At 36.7% G+C, this 19,081-nt stretch overlaps 1 protein-coding gene across 1 annotated transcript in view; it reads left to right on the forward strand.

Annotated features, from left to right (window-relative positions):
- Positions 1-56: 56 nt before the first annotated feature.
- The window catches only part of SLIT2 (slit guidance ligand 2), a 262,728-nt gene continuing 243,703 nt past the window's right edge, over positions 57-19,081 (forward strand). Inside the window, exons 1-3 of the mRNA XM_026846673.1 lie at positions 57-288; positions 1,304-1,375; positions 2,539-2,610. Of these exons, the coding sequence (XP_026702474.1) occupies positions 2,546-2,610 (65 nt within the window). The 5' untranslated portion in view covers positions 57-288; positions 1,304-1,375; positions 2,539-2,545. The remainder of the gene's footprint in view (positions 289-1,303; positions 1,376-2,538; positions 2,611-19,081) is intronic.

The following is a 19,081-nucleotide window of genomic DNA, read 5'->3' on the forward strand; positions in this document are numbered from 1 at the left end:
CGGGGGCGCGCAGCCGCCCGCTGTCCTGGCGTGGAGCTGGAGCCCGGCGGGGCTCAGCCCCGGGGCGGGCGCGCATCTGCCTTTGGGCGAGGGCACGCTGGGCTCTGCTAGCCTTTCCCACTCACGCGCCGCTAAGTTGTGCCCTGTGATCCCTCCCCCCATCCGCTTTTTGAGACCATTCGCGTACCCCCTGGCCAGGGTATTTTCCAGTCTTGAGAGAGAGCAAGGATGTGGTCGGTTATTTATCGTATCAGGCTGCCTGTCAGAAGGGTCTAAGGAGTGGAAGAGGTGAGCACGTTGGTTTTTACTCTCTAGTAAGTCGTTTAAATGTTGGCCTATGAGCACACGTCTGGACTGATGAGTTTCACTCAGGAAGTATCAGGGACGCGTTTTTGCTGAGACTTGTGTGGTTTCTTTACAGTGGTGTCTTGGCCACATGTGGTATAAACACCAAAAAAAAATTATTTTTTTCCTAGATACATTGGGAATGAGCTGTAATTGTAAGGATAGTTTCCATGTAATACCACTTCCTAATGGCATACCTCAGGAATTGCAAAGTCTGGTTTTATTTGTGGTGATTGGAATTGATGGAAGCTTATATCTTGACCCCAAAACGCTATGAAAAAGGGGCATATAACTCTAGAACAGAAAGTAGTGCTGAAGCGTAACAGAAGTGTTAGGGCCTAAATACAGTTTTCTGTTGCTTTTGAACATGGTTTGCATTCTGCAGTCAGTATAGCTTCCTGTGCAGTAAGTGAAGAGTTTAGTTTTCATAAAATGTTTCCCATCACTTACCTTCCAGCAGTCTTATGTTTGTTTGAAAGCTAATGTTGGCTACAGGAAGTTAAACTCTATTCTGCCTTTGTAGGAGTACTATGAAAGCTGAGAGCTGCTTAAAAATGGTGAAAATGGCCTTGATTTCAGTTACTTATGTAGTCTTTATAAAAATCAAATACTGTAGATTATCTATATAGTAGCTTTAGTGGTTTTCTAAATGCAGTTATAGCAATGTTCAGACAGGTTTTGACTCTTCGGTATTGTTAAACACAGATTGGAGCTTTATAATGGCAGGCAAAACTAACTTCGTAAGGGTCTCTTATTACAAAGTTTGAAACTTCTGCTTTCAAGATAAACCTTCGTTCAGTCACTTAGAAATCAGGAACTCACATGACGTTGTAGGAATTGATCATTGGGTTCGTTTACATCTCCTAATTTCTGAAAATGCTGTGCCCACGGAAACAGAACCATTTAAAACTAACGTTGGAATGTTTTAATTTTGCTGCTTGTAAATTATTCTTCTTAGGGATCTTAACGGAAATAACATCACAAGAATCACCAAGACTGACTTTGCTGGTCTAAGGCACCTTCGAGTTCTGTAAGTTTTCCTCTATCACTGATACCTTTTAGGACTGTTGCTACATTTTCTTATAAAAACCATTGAACAAGTTATCTTTCAGTGTATAAACTGGGTGGGTTATCACTTTTTAACTATTGTGCTATTGCATCTCAATTTACAGCTCCTCCCCCATGTGCTACACACTGATATGAATAAACTACCAATTGCCTTAAAAATAATTTATTTAAATTTCTTTAATCTCTCTTTAATTTAATCAAAATTTGAGCATTTGATTTTACAAGTAGCTTACAAGTAAGATTGTTTTAATTGCTAAAATTGGTTGAAAAACTGTTGGGGTGACTTCAGTTTAAGGTTAGGAAGTTTACAGTTGGCACTGAAAATGGGTACTCTCAACCTGAAGTGTAAGGGAATTCATTAAGAAAAAAAAAGTTATTCCTTTACTGAATTTAAGAGCAAGTCCCAGGTGATGATTTAGGCTTTTCTACATTTTTTGGGGTAAAGAGGAAACATTTTAACAGTGAATTTGAGGAAGGAATGATTTGGTTTTGTGTTTGTGGGTTATTTTTTTTGTAAACACTTTTGTTTCAAGCATTATGAAGCTCTTAATTCTGTGTTTGTTCTGTATTTTTGGGGGATGTTTTTTTTTTAAACTGACTAATACAAACTTTAAAATCCTGCAGAATTTACTTAGCTTATTTGTTAAGGCTATTTAAAATCCTTTTCTGTATCTCTCTGAAGCAAATATCATGTTGTAGAAATTTTAAATTTTTTTACAAAACACAAATACTATTACAGTTACAATCTCTGCAGTCTTTCACTGATGTTGTTTCCCAACATCAGTGTTTTTGTTTTGCTGGTCTCATGTGAGACTAGTATCACCTTCATACTGTTCAACTGGAGTTTTAAAACGTGCCCAAGAGCAACGGTATATATGCTTGTGTGCACACAGCATATATGCATATGTGTAACTTTTTAAATTGGAACTCTTAAAGTAAATGAACAAATGTAATATCTATTTATTTTACCGAGGATTTTTTTCCTCTTTTGGGTATAGGAGTCCATGTAATGTGTTGATGACAGGGTCTGGAAGGTTGTAGTGGATGTCACTCAAGAATAACTGTTGTACCGTTTTAATTAATATGTTGTTGCCTTTAATATATATGAAAATTTGTGTATTTCAGTCAGCTCATGGAGAACAAGATTAGTGCTATTGAGAGAGGAGCATTCCAGGATTTAAAAGAACTGGAGAGACTGTAAGTATTTTTAATTCTAAATGTATAAGAAGGTACTTGGGCCTCTGAATTTTTTGTTGTTATTTTTCTAAACTTTGGACAACTATCCTTATTGAGACACAAGAGATTCTCAAGCAGTACGTATAGGACTTGAGTGGGGGAAGCTTTCATGAGCAGCCAGCTTGAGGTGTAAACTGCAATTGTCTTGTAGGAAATACCTTGAATACTATCAAATACTTTTCCACAAGGACTGTTAGGTGCATGAATGCACCTAAAAAAGCCTGTTGTCTGAGGTATAGTGTTAGATGTTAGTCTTGGAGATGTTGGATGTTTTATACAATGCCTTAACTGCTAGTTACAAAGTGTTGTTACATAGTATGAAAGCAGTAATTGAATTCTACTTTTTCTAAGCCTTTGTAAAAGCTTTAATAATACAAAAAACATGAACTGTTAGCTTTCAAAAATTAATTGGATTTGGACTTTAAAAAAAAAAATACTGAGTACTGTGGAGAGAGAGAATGCAGTGAGGATGGGAGGATCTTGTCTGGTGAAGTTGAAGTGCAAACACCTTGGTTTCAGTACGACATAGAAAATGAGTAATTCCTAAACAGGTTTAGCTTTTTATAATAGTTGCTTAATTTTCAGTACGAGCCTTATTTTGTTGCATTTCCTCAAATGAAAATATTTTTTAAAATGTACTGTACAGTTTGGGACTCCTTAAAGGCAACATGCTGATTGAGAGAATTTCAGTTTGGAGCTAGGCATGTCCAAGAATGCCACTGTATTAATGTATGTTTATATCAAACTCTAGTGTCTTCGTTATTAGAAATGTTAGTTGCTGCATTTTCATTATCACCTTTTTTCTTTAAGATTGCCTCTGAGGTCGTCTTTACTCTTTCATTTTCTGCTGCATTAACTTCATAAATGTATTTCTGCTTTACTCCATTGAAAAGCAGAATTGGCCTAGACATTCTGTTTGTCTTATTGAAGTTATGTTCTGTATCCACAGCTGCTGTGTGTTTAAAACAAAAAAATCCCACAAACCATTATGGTTCAGTCATATAGACAAAGCTATTCAAGAGACTTAGTAACCACCAGTGTAATTATGATATTTCTGTAATAGTTGAAATATCATGTACTTGAGATAACTACCTCATTTTTTCAAATAAACCAGAGTAACTTTTTGACCTAAGAATTGAAAGTGTTATTATATAGTGCAACATTTTCTGAATAAATTTTAATGAGATTGATTGCTCTTAGAAATGCATAGTCAGATTTTTCAGTCATATTAAAATAGTTAATGCAATGCTTTTTTTACAATGTGTTTTAACTTTGTACAAAGCATAGAAATTTAGTACAGCTTCTCCTGCTGAGGGATATATTGGAATAATATATACACATTCCTAAATTTGGTTTATAGGGTACAGCTAAAAAATTAAACAGCAGTGTAGTTCACATTGCAAAAGTAAGTACACATACATGAAGCATTAATAAACATTAAAAGATCCATGCTTTCACTGTGAATGTGGTTTGACTCCAAGAGACCAAACACTTGCTAAATTTTAAAACAGTTTGTCAGCTTTATTTCTTGATTATCTCAAAGCAAAATCCTGCTGTGTTATTTATTAACAATATTTCTAAAATTATTTTAAATTATGTCATAATTTTGAGGCATTTAGTGGTAAGGTTTCTGAAGTATAGAATTGAAATACTAGGCAAAGAAACTTCAGTAGTTAAAACTTATTTGTCTGCTGTGTTCACATTTTGCCATTACATTGCCAGGTTTTTCTTTTTCTTTTTTTTTTTTTTTCTTGATATAACTGTAAAATCCTTTGGAAAGCAACAGATATTTTCCAGTTATGCAAGATACTACTAGTTCCAAAGAGAAATTCTGATAATTGTGGCTACTTCTACAGATTATTTTTTTTTTTGTTCACCCTTCAGCAGGCAAAGGATGACGTTTGAAAATTTAGTCATTTAGACAAAAGTTAGGTTCTCTTTTGTCTTGAATTGTTTTGCATCTGCTCCAGTACTTGTCAGAATTTCTTTAATTTGTTGGAATTCAGTCAGTGTTAGGTGTGTGGATGACTTGTAATTTGAATATATATGCAGGATATCTTTAAACCGCCCCAGCTGTTGGCTAAGAGCAAATATTTCATATTTGTGAGGAAAAGCTGAGAAAATTCCTCTTGTTTACAACTGCCAAGTCCATCTGATGAAGGCACATTGTTATCTGACAGCCAATTCATCTCCTCGGGATTCTGAAATTCAAAACGATTTCTCAGGGAACTTGTGGATACTTCCTTCAAGTATTTTCTTTTATACATTTAGATAGCAAGCACTTTAAAGCTTTTTTTTTTCCAGTGTGTAAGTGTAAGATGTCACATTTCCACTGTAAGTGCAATGTGCCAAGCTACTGTCAAAGCATACCTGATGCAGTCCTTTTAGCATGCCAGTGGAAGATATAAGTGAACCTTACTACAACTTAAATGAACTCAGTTTGATTTATAAGATTGTTCATGTATAATATTCCTTATGTTGGAATATCTTGTGCTGGTGTATACAGGCTGAATTTTAAAATGTTTCCTGTAGTTCAGTACTGTCTTTAATGTGAAGACCAGACTTTCACAGTACTTTCTCTTTGGGGGGGGGGGAAAACCCAACTATCTCTCCAGGTTATGTGGTGGTTTGGGATTTTTTTGTTTTTTAGTTGAAATTTCAGTTACAAGATAATTTCTTTAGATCAGTTACTCTGATGTCCAAGGAACTGTTTGGTTGATCAGTGAGCTATTTGTCATGAATACTCATTTGTAGATCTGATCATGGAAGATGCTGAATATCCTCAACTCCCTCTGTGGGAAGTGAAGACCTGAAGCACTTTGCAAAATTAATCTCTCAACCTTCTCTTCAGAAGAGAACTACTTAAGATATAATTTGATTAAATCCATGTATACCTCTCAGGTGGATAAAAATGTTTCTGTTACAGTTTAGTAAAGCAACAACAAATCTCTAATATACTGGATATATGTAGTAGTGTGTGCACAAAGCTATTCAGACCTAATATGGTCCATAACAGGAATTTTTGTCACACCAGTGTAATTACAGAAATGCAATGGAAACCAAAACCACAATAAATACTGCTGTAACAAGTGATTGTTACTATAGCAGCCCCACTGTAAAAATTCAAGTGTTCAGTTAGCAAGAAATGATCGTATGGTAGTACCTGCTACATAAGAACTGGGAGGGAAAACAAGATGGAAGCTGGCAGCTTAAGTTTTAGGTTTGTTGGAAACTTTAGTTGCTGGAGGGACCCTGGTGAAGCTGAAGATGATTTTGCTATAACCCTTTTAGTTGGATTCTCTGAAAAGTCTTCAGTCAAATGGGTATACACTGCAGTGTTCATTTAGTTATAATGTCAGCCTTGTCTGAAGGCTCAGCTCTTAAGGGGGTGCTAGCTCTGGTCCAAATCAGTTAGTTACAACGCTGCCTGTGCTAGTAAGTCTGCCATTCATATGGCTTTCTTCACAGCCTGTATCTTGAATCGCATGGTCTGTGTTGTGTAGATACTTTGTCTGCTGAAACAGCCTTCCTTGAAGTTCATTATGTACACCCCATTTTTCAGTCAATTGGACAGCTTGTAGCTTTGTGTACATTCTGAAGCAGTGTCAAAACCTTTTGGATTAATTATGATCTTGTCTGTCCTGTATTTAACATCTGCAGGACTTTCTATATTAACTAGTAACCTATATAATGAGTCCATGTTCCTAAGAGTTGGGCCTCTCAAGAGTATATGGCCATGCAGTACAGGGCAGGTCTCATAAAGGATTGGGATGTGACCTGTTATGTGCTCTGAACCTCTCTTACATAGGCCACAGTCATGTATCAGTGGTAGGTTTCAGTATGCTTCATGGCAGGAGGGCACAAAGGCTCGAGGTATGGAGAATTTCCACAACATTTAAGAATTTCTAGAGACTACTGCTTATTATAGGAGATAAAACCAGTTGAAATGATTCCTTATGAGAATGTAAAATTAAATACTTGTTTCTTCTTTCTTTATGAATCTGTCATCTTGGGTGTGATGTTTATGATGGTTTGAAATAGTCTCTTAAGAAAACAATATAAACTGAAAATCTCCACTTTCTGAAAACTAGCACTATTAATAGATGCAGCTTTAAAAATTACTTTTTAAGTGTAGTCAATTGTTATCCCCAAGATCACCTTCTTATGTGGTGTTGCAGCTACTGCTCAAAATATCCCAGTGTTTTTACAGCCTATTGTCATCTGGAGGGAAGTATAAAAATTGGTTGAAGACAGCTGCTATAGACTGTTGAACCAGTTCTATTATAAGGTACTTAAGTCTAAAATTTCCTTACAGTTCTGCTTATTCCAGAAATACAATGTAGTCAGGTTTGGAGGGCTAAATATATTCTTCACTTGTTTATATAGCAGAGCAATTACCTTTTCATTTAAGAAAAAAATATTTTTTGGCTGATAGGAACATTGGTTTTAATCATAACTTTTCCTAATAATTTTTCTATGTCTAGCAGTTGAGATGCCAGCTATGATCATTCTAAGGCTATGTTAAACATCCAAAAGATGTCAGGATAGGAAGAGTTTACAGCAGTCGTTTGAAAACTCCTCACATTTTTCTTTCTGTATTTGTGAATAATCCATTGAGGCAGCAGTATGCCCCTAAAATGCTAATTTGTAGTCTGATTCTGTAGACATTTACCACGTGAATAACTTGGTTTGCATGAGTAGTCCCACTGATTACTTTTGTGAGAAAGATTACTTGTGTGGCCTAAAATGTTTCTAGGCCAAGCACCTATACTTTTGATACTTGAATTAATAGAATTTGTTTCTGAAATGTCAGTTAATCATCTTAATAGTTCTAAAGAGCTATCTGTGTAGTCTTAAAACTAATGAAGAAAACACAAACAAAAACCCACAAACGTCATGAGACCTATTTCTGCTTAAAACCAGCGTGATGGCAAAATGTTACTGTCACAGGCTCTAGAAAAACTGCAACTGAGTTAATAGCTGAGCTACATATTTACACAGACACACACACACACACACCCCCCCATACCTTCCTGAAATCCAGTCCCTCAGAACTACATGGTGCGAGTAAGCTGAAATCCTGAGTTCAAGTAAAGAATGCTGTAAGGATTGTACCATTTCAAGTTGATACTTGAAACTGCTTTTAAACTGAAAGCTATCTACGTTGTATTTTCACATTTCTTACAATGTATTAATGAATGATGGAGAAAGAACTATTTGAAGAATTATATGTTTTGTTATGGTTCATGCATTTTTCTAAATTTTTACAACATAATTCTAAAATAACAAGCCAGAGAATTGTCTCTACTTGTGATTTATTGGGACTCCATCTCCACAAGTGCATTGAAACAAGTTACTAAAACTTAAGATGAAGAGAGTATTTGCTTATGAGTTTGCTTATTTGTGTTTGAGTAGTACTGAAAATTATTAAAGTTTTATTCATGTTGTGGATGAACAATTTGAAACTTAGAGATGTGTCACAGCACAAAAGGAAAAGTATATTTCAACTACATAGTTTCAAGGAAAAGCTTTTTCTACTTGGTAAACTAACTGAAGTACTACTTGGATGTCTTTTCCGAATATAAATCTGTATGTGAAACTGTTGTTCGCAGCTTCTGCAGCAAGTGTTGAATTATAACCTCAATATATAAGAATTAATCTTGTCAAAGATATTAAATGGATTCAGTATAAAAGTGTTTTTTAGCCGTATTTAACATATTACATGGTTAGTTATCTATTTGGGCTCTAATCTATTCTGATAAATGTGGTAAATTATTAAGCAGTATTAGCAAGTTTTGAAATTGTAAACCCAAAACTCACTCAAGAGTTACCATGATCTCTGAATGTATGGCGTTTTACAGAGCATCTCATCTTAGAGGCATACATAGCGGGTAGGAGTAAGAAATAAAATGTTCCATCTAGGATGAAACCCAAATACAGATTGTCTTGGGCAATGCTACCTAGCATTCCTGGGCAGTTATCAAGGGAATTAGCAGCTGTTTCAAAATACACTAAATTAACTAGTACTGCTCTTTGTCTACTCTAGGAAAGCATCACACTATATTATGTGTGATTTCTTAGTGTGAAGACTTACTGTATCATTGATGGGATAAAACATGCTTTCCAGAGATTAAAATAAATCTATATGCTATCTTTTTATTATGTGTTGATGATGTGTGTCGTAAGATTGCAGTTTTACTCCAATTATTTGACTTTATCCATAAAATATAAATTCCAAGTAGGAAAACGTGACTTTTAAAAGAGAAATAGCAGAATTTTCTGTGATTCTTTAAATTAGTTGTGTCAGTAAATTAATGCCATTAATTAATTAATGGCAAATTAATTTTTGTTTGAATTTTTTCTTTCGGGGTTTTGAATCTCTGATGGAATATAGCCCTTTCAGTTGCAGAAAATAAGTGTAAAAACTCCAGATTCCACTTGCACAGAGCTACATGATCAGAGTTCAGGAGCAGGGACTTCTATAAAACTTGCCAAATGTAGTCTGTTTTTAAGATGCAGCTTTGCAGTTTTAACAGAAGCAAAATCTGATTTTTTTTTTTTTTTCCAGTTTTCAGAGACTTAGATGTGAAGTTTAAAGGCTAATGTGGAATTTTAGGACACCTGGTGAAAAGAGCTGTTAGCAGTGGAGTCACCGCTGCTGTTCCAGAAATTGTTTGTGTCACTGTTACGGCTAAAAGAACGGGCAGTAAATGAATATATTTCATCCTGTTGTGCTTGACTATACATAGACTCAATGAAAGTAGCTTTTTTGGCGATAATACCTTGTTTTGTATGGTGTGGAAGCTGTACTGAGCTCTTAAAATGAATTCTTAGCTCTTTAGCTAGAAGTTAGTCTCCAACTTTTTTTCACACTGAATCCTGGTCTTCATTTTTGTGTGCAAGTTCATTACTGGAGCCTGAGAATTAATTTTTCAGTTGGGGTACATTCTGAACAGTTTCTGACTACTTCAGCTGGGAAGGTCTAGGTTGGGTTGTCTACAACCTGAGGTGCTAATGCATGTGCTTATTTTTTAAGGCTGCTTGATGTTTTGATTTTCTTCCCCTTAGAGCATTGATAGTTACTCAACTGTCTGGCTTCAGTCTGAATATTTGAGCATTTGAAGGGTTAATACCTTCACACATGTGTGATAGGTACTGGAAGAATGAGATCAGGTAGAGAATACATTTTTGAACAGCCCTGAAGGGGGTGAACAGTTATTCCTTGTTAATCACGGATGTGAAAAATCCTTCTCATAGCTAATCCTACATAGTTTAAGGGCAGTGCATAGCACATTCCTCATCTTGGAACAAGGAGGAGACCATGAAGCCTGCGGTGCTAATCACTTACCCAAGGAATGTGAGACCATCTTACATGAATTGTACTGGGGCACCTGTATTTATAGTTCAAAAAAAACAACCCTATAGTGATTATTCTGTATTAGCAGACTTTTGTCAAAGCAACTTCAAGTATCTTCTCTAAAAATGTCTGTTAAATCAGAAATAGACAAAGGCTGTCTTGGAAGACAGTATTTAAAAAGATGCAGTGTTCTAATGGAATTTAAAAAATCAGATTACAGCTACATTTTGATTGCAGAATGCTACAAAATGTCTGATAAAACTTTCTCCAAGAGCAATGTTCTTCTTTTAAAAGCCTTGGAAACGTTTGGTATGATTTTTAGTATATTTTATTCATCCGAGTGTCTTTTCTCATGGGACTCCTTTTATAGGTCTAGAAGTCAAATTGCAGTGAGAAGTCCTGTTTGCTCTTTGCAGACCTTTTTACAAATTCCAGGGCAAGAAGGCTGTTTATTTTTCCCACATCTGTTTTGTGCTCATCTTTTGTGACATTGTTTGCTGGATGCTCTTCTTTCTTACTTTGTCTGAAATGGGTAATTTGCACTGTTGCAAAATGTTGAAACCAAATCTGATTCTACAGAACTGTTGTGTCAATGTTTTTGTTTCAGATAGTGTTTTGTTTGGAACCTATTTTAAATTGATGCTTCAGAGCACTGATACTAAACTTAAAGCTATACATTTTACTTTTACTCTGTAAAAATCATTTGTCTGGAGAGCAAGTTCAATTTTTTAAAAAAACAAACCAAACAGACTTAATGTTAGATGGCCACAGGTGAAAATTGAGTTGTTGTTACATTCTAATACAGTGTATTTCAAAGATGCTCCTTAGTTTAACTGCAGAAGCCACAGTTCTGTCTGGAATTTTAGAGTTAAACTCCAAAAAGTGTGAGGGATCTGGCTGCATGGCTGCCACTTCAGTGGCTCGTACTGTTGTATTACCTCATTTACTCTGAGGAGTCTGGTTGAAACTTCATCAGAAAAAATGTTTTATTTTCCTTCATAATATGTAGTACATTGTGCTGGCTTGTCTTTAATAATAGTCTAGACTAATAATCAGATACAGTGTGGCAAAGTCTCCCTTAATTTTTTTTTAATACACACCAGCCTTTTCTGACTAGTTTGGCAGGATGCCTGTACAGGTGCTAAAGAAAAATACTTGACTGAAGATTTACTTGGGTAACTTAGTTCCAGAAAGACAGTTATAAGCCTATCTAGACTATCTGCAGGCTCTTCTTGTCTTTCTAAACAATCTGTCCAAACTCCAGCTAAATTCCGTCTAACAGATCACCTTCTCCTCCCCTCTTCCTTTGCTTTTTTTTTCTTGGAAGTAATCCCAGGTGTTGTCATATCATCCTTGATTCATCTGATACTTGATCCTATATTACTTTATGGAGGTTTTATAACTTCTCTTTCCTTCTTTGTGGTATGCTTTATAGAATAAAATATAATGAATTAGCCTCACAGGACTGTGGAGGTTTGAAGGAGCTTCTGTAGATTGTCTAGTCCCATGCCACTGATTAATGCAAGGTCAATCAGAGCAGGTTGCTGAGGGCTGTTTCCAGTTGGGTTTTGAATACCTTCAGTGATGGAGAATCTACATTCTCTCCAGGCAACTTGCTCAGTGTTTGACCACCCTCATAAACATTTTTTAGTTTAAAAGTAACTTTATTTTGCTTTGTGTCCACTGCCTCTTGTCCTTTCACTGTGCATCCCTGAGAAGCCTGTCTTAATCTTTCTTACTTGAGAAGGAAGACCATAATTTATTTATACACAGTGAGATCCCTCTGAGCCTTCTCCTCCCCAGGCTAAACAGTCCCAGCTCTCTCAACCTCTACTGCTGTGCCAGGTGCTTCAATCTATCTATTTAATCATCTTCATGGCCCTTCTCTGCACTTGCTCCGGTATGTCCATGTCTCTTGTAGTGGGAAGTCCAACACTGGCACAGGTCTCCAGATGTCTCACCAGTGCTGAGTAGAGGGAAGGATCACCCACCTTGACCTGCTGGCAGTACTCTTCCTAATACAGACCGGGATGATATTGGTCTTTTCTGCAAGGGCACATTGCTGGCTCAGTTTAATTTCTTGTCCACCAGGACCCCAAGTCTTTCTCTGTAAAGCTGATTTCTACCTGGTGGTTCTCCAGTATGTGCTAGTGCACGGGATTATTCCTCCCCAGGTGCAGGACTTTACATTTCCCTTTTGAGCTTCATGAGGTTCCTTTTTGACCCTGTCCTTTTTGACCTGGTTTTGTCGGGGGTAGAGCTAATAGGGTTTTTTTCCTTCTTAGTAGCTAGAATAGTGCCGTGTTTTGTATTCAGTATGGGATTTGGTATGAAAAGAATGGTGATAATGTACTGATGTTTCAGTTGTTGCTAAGAAATCAAGGACTTTTCAACTTCTCATGTCCTGCTAGTGTGCAGGTACGCAAGAAGCTGTGAGGAAAGCATAGCCAAAACAACTGACCCAAATTGGCCAGTGGAATATTCCATATCAGCTAACATCATGATCAGTATATAGGTAAAGGCTGTATCAGGAAGCTCCACTTGGGTTTTCAGGATGGTGGTTTCAGAATTCTTTCTCTGGGATCACTAGCCAAGAACAGGCTGGGCATCGGTCAGTGGGTGGTGAGCAATCACATTGTGCATTACCTGTTTGTGTTTCCTATTGCTATGATTATTGTCATTATTTTAGTTTTATTTCATTTACTTGTTTTTAGCTCAACCTACAAGTCTCCTTACCCTTATTCCTCCAACTCTCTCCTCCATTCCCTGGGGGTCTGGGAGGGTGACTGAGCGGCTGCAGGGTGTCTGCCAACTGGGTTTAAACCATGACACCCGTTCTCCAGCCTGTCTGGGTTCCTCAGACTGGCAGTGCACACACATCAGTCATTCCTTTCAGTTTTGTCTCATCTGCAAACATGTGGAGGGTGCACTCTGTCCCATCTTCAGGTGGTGGATGAAAATGTTGAACACTACTGGGTCCAATACTGACATGTGGGGTACACCACTGGTGACTGTGTGCTCCAGCTGGACTTTGTGCCACTGATCACAGCCCTTTGAACTTGGTACTTCAGACAATTTTCAGTCCACCTCACCATCTGCTTTTGTAGCCTGTACTTCATCAGTTTGTCTGAGGACAACTGTTCCGAGAGCCAGTGCCAGAAGCTTTACTGAAGTCAAGATAAACAACATCCACTGCCTTCCCCTTTTCTGCCAAGTTTCTTATTCATTGTAGGAGGCTATCAGGCTCATCAGGCTTGATTTTCCCCGTTGTAAATCCATGCTGACTACTCCATCATCATCTTGTTCTTACTGTGTCTAGAAATAGCTTCTGGTTTGTTCTATCACCTTCCCAGGCATCGAGGTGAGGCTGCCCAACCGTAGTTTCCTTGCTTTTACTTTTTCACGCTTTTTTTTTAGTACCATAGGCAGAATTAGTAAAAGTAATGACCAGGTATTTATAGTAATATCCTGTCTGTTAAAACAGTAAGGAACACAGAAGTTTCCAAAAAAACAACAGCCTTAGTTTAAAAAAAAAAAAAAAAAAAAAGCCAGAGCCCAGCTAAACAAATAGCTTGCCCTAGCTCTGCTTATATTGGAAAACCTCTTAAAGGAAACAAATTGAGTATAAACTCTTGATTTTCTGTGCAAAATAATGTTCTGCATAACGTATGGAGAACCAGTTGAGGCAGGGGAGGAATGTGGCAATTTTGTACTTGACATCAACCCCATATGAGAAGAAAATGAAGGACAGAAAATAGTGTTCAAGTAGTATACACTAGTACAATGTACTATAGTTTGCAGAGTAACTTTCACCACTTCCTACACAAGAAACTGAGTTTGCAGTAGTGTCTGTCCTGTTTCCTTTCAGAAAATATTTTTACTAAAATACTAAACCAAATATCTAATTTTTATTTGATGTTAAATTGAAACTTGGATATCTTTCTTAGCTAGTCACTCTTTAGCCTGGAAAATGGAGCCCTGCTTAAGTGGTTCTTGACCTGGGAAAAATTTTGACTTAGGCATCCAAATGCTGTAAGATCATCCCTGAACTTCTCAGATTCCAATTTTTATTCATGTGGTCAGTAAACTTGATATTGCTAGGTTTAATGAGATTATGAGTAGTTTGACTATAGACAAGAAGATCTTTGCAGAGAGTTCTTAATGGAAAAACTGGCACGATCTTTTGCTTCTTGGGCTGCCTTCTCACTTGATGACATGTTCATGCAAGTCGCATTCACGGACAGCAGTTGCCAGATGTGTTGAAGTTCAGTAGGCTGCGGCTTTGGACATAGAGGCACAGATGTTCTCTGCCTCTGGCAGATAATAGCAACATGTTTTTTTTGTAGGAAAGTAATAAGGTTTGCCTTCCTTGCAGATGTAAGCCTAAGTCAAGCTCTATATAAAGTTGTCTGGTGAGGAAACAGGCATTGGTTATTCTGATGTTTGTTATTCTGACCCTATGTATCTAGCGACCTGTTTTGGGGACTTAAGGGTTAAACCAGTCAATGGAGATGACTTGGGTCCTGTGCACTGGCTTTCTGTTTTAAGACAAGTTGATAACTTTGTAGGTTCATTCTGTATTTCCTGAACTCATAAAGCCTGAACTGATATTAGACCTTCCCAGCAGATGCATATCCCTTTAACTTGTTGGAACTACTTGAGGAGCTTGATGGGCTCAGTCATTGTGAGTAGAAAGTACTGTTGCATGAACAGTCAGAAGTTTCTTTACTTACATGTCCTTTCATTTAAAATTAAAATGTAATGAAAAAACTGTGTGCTTTTAAAGTTTATGCGTATTTTGCAAATGAACTTTAGTGAAAAGATGTTACATGGTATTTTTAAATGGGTGTGATAGTAATATATTCTGCTGACAAACAGTAGGTGTGGATGTTAGCCTCTGAAGTACTGTGTGTTACTATGCACAGTGTATTTACTTCTCTCAGCTAACTGAAGGAGATATGAAAAATAATGGCTTCTATCATTAACTTTGTGTGAGTTGGAAGCTGCCTGTCTTCTTTCCTGAAGCAGTTGGTAGAATAAAATGCATCTGTGCCTTGTATTTAGAGTTTCGGAAGGCTCTTAGTCTCTGTGCACCCAATGGGATAGGCTGTTTCTAATTAAAGAGTACAGCTGATTTATATAATAATTTACTTGGAACAGCTCTTAACTTCGATCAGTTCTCAAGTTATCTTTGAGGGGGCCTATGGCTAGAATTGCATCTACTTGAACTAAAACCCACTGGAAGATGACTTGTGGGGGACAAAATAGCAGCTTTCCATTACCTGTGAGGTGGTTATCAAAAATCTTAAGCCAGGCTCATTGCTGTGGCATAAATTGAAACAAGATGTTATGACTAGATATAAGAGCAAAACTTTTTGGCTGTGAGGACAGTCAAGCATTGAAGCAACTTGCTTGCCCAAGGAGGCTGTGCAGTCTCATACAGCTTCCCTGGCTGTATGTAGTTTGTTAGAATGGGATCAGAAGCAAGTTACAGTGAAGGCTGTAACAAGTCTGGGAAACAAATACAGACCTGCTCATGAATTATAGCAATTGCAGATGATTACACTGCAGACAGTGTAATTAAGATTTTTTTTTTTTTTCTCCCTTCTTCCCCCATGCATGATTGATACTGGATCACAGTTATTGTGACATGAAAACTTGAGAGGGGCATCAGAATGGATTGGGGATGTGGCCAGACTTCATTGGGTAGGTTACATGTCGCTGGGAGTGCAATGTGCTCTCCTCGCAGTTTACCTCTGACATCCTCTACATATCCCCCGGCTGCATGCAGAAGACAAGTAAAACCTAGATATGCACCCATTTCTGAAAAGCTAGCCTTTTTTCTAGAACCACTAACTCTAATTAGGCCAATTTTTTTGCTTACCTTACTGTTGTCTGCTTCACAGTGTAACCTATTGCTTGTCTGTACTGACTTTTTATCTGCCTATTGATAGAGCTTCCTTTAAAAGACCTTTTTCACCTGTCCATCTGTCAGAGATTTTCCTTCTTTGTCCTTAAATTGATCCATCCATATGCTTCTATCACTTCATTCTGAAGATGCTGTTCTCTTCTTTACTATGTTTAGAAGACTGAGGTCTGTGAGCTTTATGATGAAGTATTTAAAATACTTTGTGTACTTTAGGTAGTATGTGGGCTTTGCTTGAATTAATCATGAAGAAATCAAAAATTTACCTGTTCTGGTCTGTTAATTTGCCCAATCTCTTCCTAAAGATGCATTCAGTAACAGAAGAAAAAGTAGTTAAATATTTTAATTCCTGTACTTTAAATAGTATAATAATTTAATTATATCTCAATTTTAATTTCAACTGTGGGTCAGTCTTGTTAAATTGAAATAATTATCTGATGTTGGACCCTTATCCCTTTATTTCTGGTCACTACCAAGGGACTTTACAGTCCAAGGTACTGCTATGTTAGAAATTCTCCAGTACATTTTCTGCTGCTTATACCACTAACACTTCATTTCTTCTGTGCTCTCTGCTGTTGCTTGAGAAACACTAATTTTTTTAGGCCAGCTGGGAAGCTGAACGGTAGCAGTATGGAATATCTCATCGTTGTTTCTTCAGTGCTTCACCTTGAACTTCATGTCAGTTCTGGGAGAGCAGTGCAGTTGATGCAACTGAAGTTTCTCTTCTCACATTGTCCCAGGGGAAATGCTGCCTGCTAGCTAGCTGCAGTGAGCTCTCTGCCAACACATATTGGAAGAAAAGGGGCTGGAGTTTTTCTGGTTGTTTATACTCTACGGTAACTGTAGTTATTTGCAGTCTATAGTAATAGATTTTGTGATCCATCTGTGCTTCCCTTACATTTCAGCGCCAGGGAGAAAGGGGATCATGCCTGTCTCTTGTTCCATTATGTGTGTGTGTTCTGGATAGATATTGCTATTTCAGTCAAAATTAAGCATGAGATCACCTGCAGAAGTGGAAATATTGAGAACCATGTATATTAGTGAAACATTTTAAAACAGGAATGTGTTTTCTGGACTCCTTGTATGGCTCTGAAAGATTGAAAACTTTTCATAGTGACTGTTGAACTGGAAGCTGTTATCAACTGTGTTACTAGTCTATGTGTTCCAGCTTTGGCCTGTATCCTTTTTGGCATTCACTTACATGTGAATTCATAGCATTTTTTAAAACAGAACTATCTATTATAGTATTGAAAAATTCATTTTGGTGAAGTCCAGTTCATAAAATCTCCTTGTAGAAAACTTAAGAACAGCAAATTTTGAAAGCATCTGTTACAAGTTGTTAAATGTAAAGAGTAGATGAAGCCTCTTTTTGAAGTATGATAAAGGACATATTTCTGGTTATTGCCTTCATAGAAAAACAAACATTACTAGTTTTTTAGGCACAGGCAATAAGGAATGGTCAGATTTATGGTACCAAAAGCTTAGTTCTAAAAGGAACTCCAGTGAGTGGGATGAAATTATTCAAAGTAGAAGCTACAGAATGCAGACTTCATTAAAGATCAGTAATTTACTTAACTTATGTATTCCCTCAATCACTTAGTGCTCAAAGAACAAATGTTTTAATTTTGTGAGAGGCAAAGTAAAAATGTAGTTGAAACACATCTAAGTGCGAAGCTCACTTGGTAGAAATGGTTGAGTCATGAGGGTAGTGCTATATATTGTTAGGTTAATTAATGAACTTGATTTATTGCCTATAACATAGATTTTAAAGTCTGTACAGCAGTGCATGCATCAGTATGTTTGCAGTATACTCATTTGTGTGGGCCATGTCAACTACAGGCAATAATAGAAACTCCTGATCTAAAGTATTAACTGCCTGTATAGAAAGTTATGTACTAGCATAAGTATTTCACAAGAAGTAATCTTCTAAAGTGATGCTGAGTGTGTCCTTGTAAGACTCTTGTTGCATTTAGTGAAAGGCAGCCTGCCTGAAGAACTTTATCACCTTTACAAAAATACAGATACTGAGTGATTTCATTGCCCCTTCAGTTACAGCTCACCTTTAGTTTCTGAACCTAATAGAGTCCTTAAAAAAATATCAACTGAAATTTTTGTCCTGAACAGCTTCTTATTAGAGACTAACTTTCCAAAGTCTTTATTCTGCCCGTTTTCCCATGAACTTTTTGATCTGTAATCCTGGACTTAGAGGTTTAAGTCTGAACTATCTCTTTAGCAAAGAGAAGGGATGAATGAATTTTCTTTAACCATTTTTTCAGTGTCTAAGAATTCCATCTTCACATTATTAATTTCTGATCACAAATGTAACTACAATTTTCTTCCTACTACTTGAGTTTTGTGGTCTTGGTATTTACTTTTATACATAAATGTACTAAAAAGGTGAGAAAGTGTCTATTTTTAAATGACTTCATATTGAAAATGCAGCAGATCCACAAACACTAAAATATGACTTTCCTGTTTTTATGTAGGTAAGGTTTTCTTTTTAAGCATTATTCAAATCGGAAATCTTCCACTAGTCATTAACTTCTTTATAGTTCTGTCTGTCTTTATATTGAAAACTTTCCTTCTACTGATTTGGAAGTATGACTTGCAAGATCACAATTCACGTTTTCTTGCTGTTGCTGCATTAAGTATCTTTTTTCTATTTCTTATTAAATTGCATCTTCAGCCATCTCACTTATCCCAGTACTGTAGTCCTTCTTTTTCAGGACCTCTTTATTTCACTCTAAATTCTCTTTTAATCTTCTAAGCATGTGATTTAAATTTCTCCTGTTTAAGAAATTAGGATTTTTTTGTGCTTGACTAACAAAACAGAACCTGACATTAAAATGAGAATTATGGCCACATAGATCTCAAAGCTGGCTGCTTGCTTATAGTTTCAAATGTGAGAGCAAACCTGTGGATACATAAGAATGTTTCTCAGATGATTTTGCTCTCATTAGTAGTCACGAGGATCACTTTGAGAGCAATAACTAAGTGAACTAAACCATGGGGATATGTGAAGCTGGATCTTGAGTGTGTAAGTGTGTGTATCTATATGGAAATTTATGGAAAAACCTTTAAATTGGAAGGACCTTTAGATGGAACAATGTTTATGAAAATGAACCCTGAGAGGCTAAACAGGCTTCATT

The sequence above is a fragment of the Athene cunicularia genome (genome assembly GCF_003259725.1).
Source record: "Athene cunicularia isolate RWA chromosome 4 unlocalized genomic scaffold, athCun1 chr4_part1, whole genome shotgun sequence".
In the NCBI taxonomy this organism is placed as follows: domain Eukaryota; kingdom Metazoa; phylum Chordata; class Aves; order Strigiformes; family Strigidae; genus Athene; species Athene cunicularia.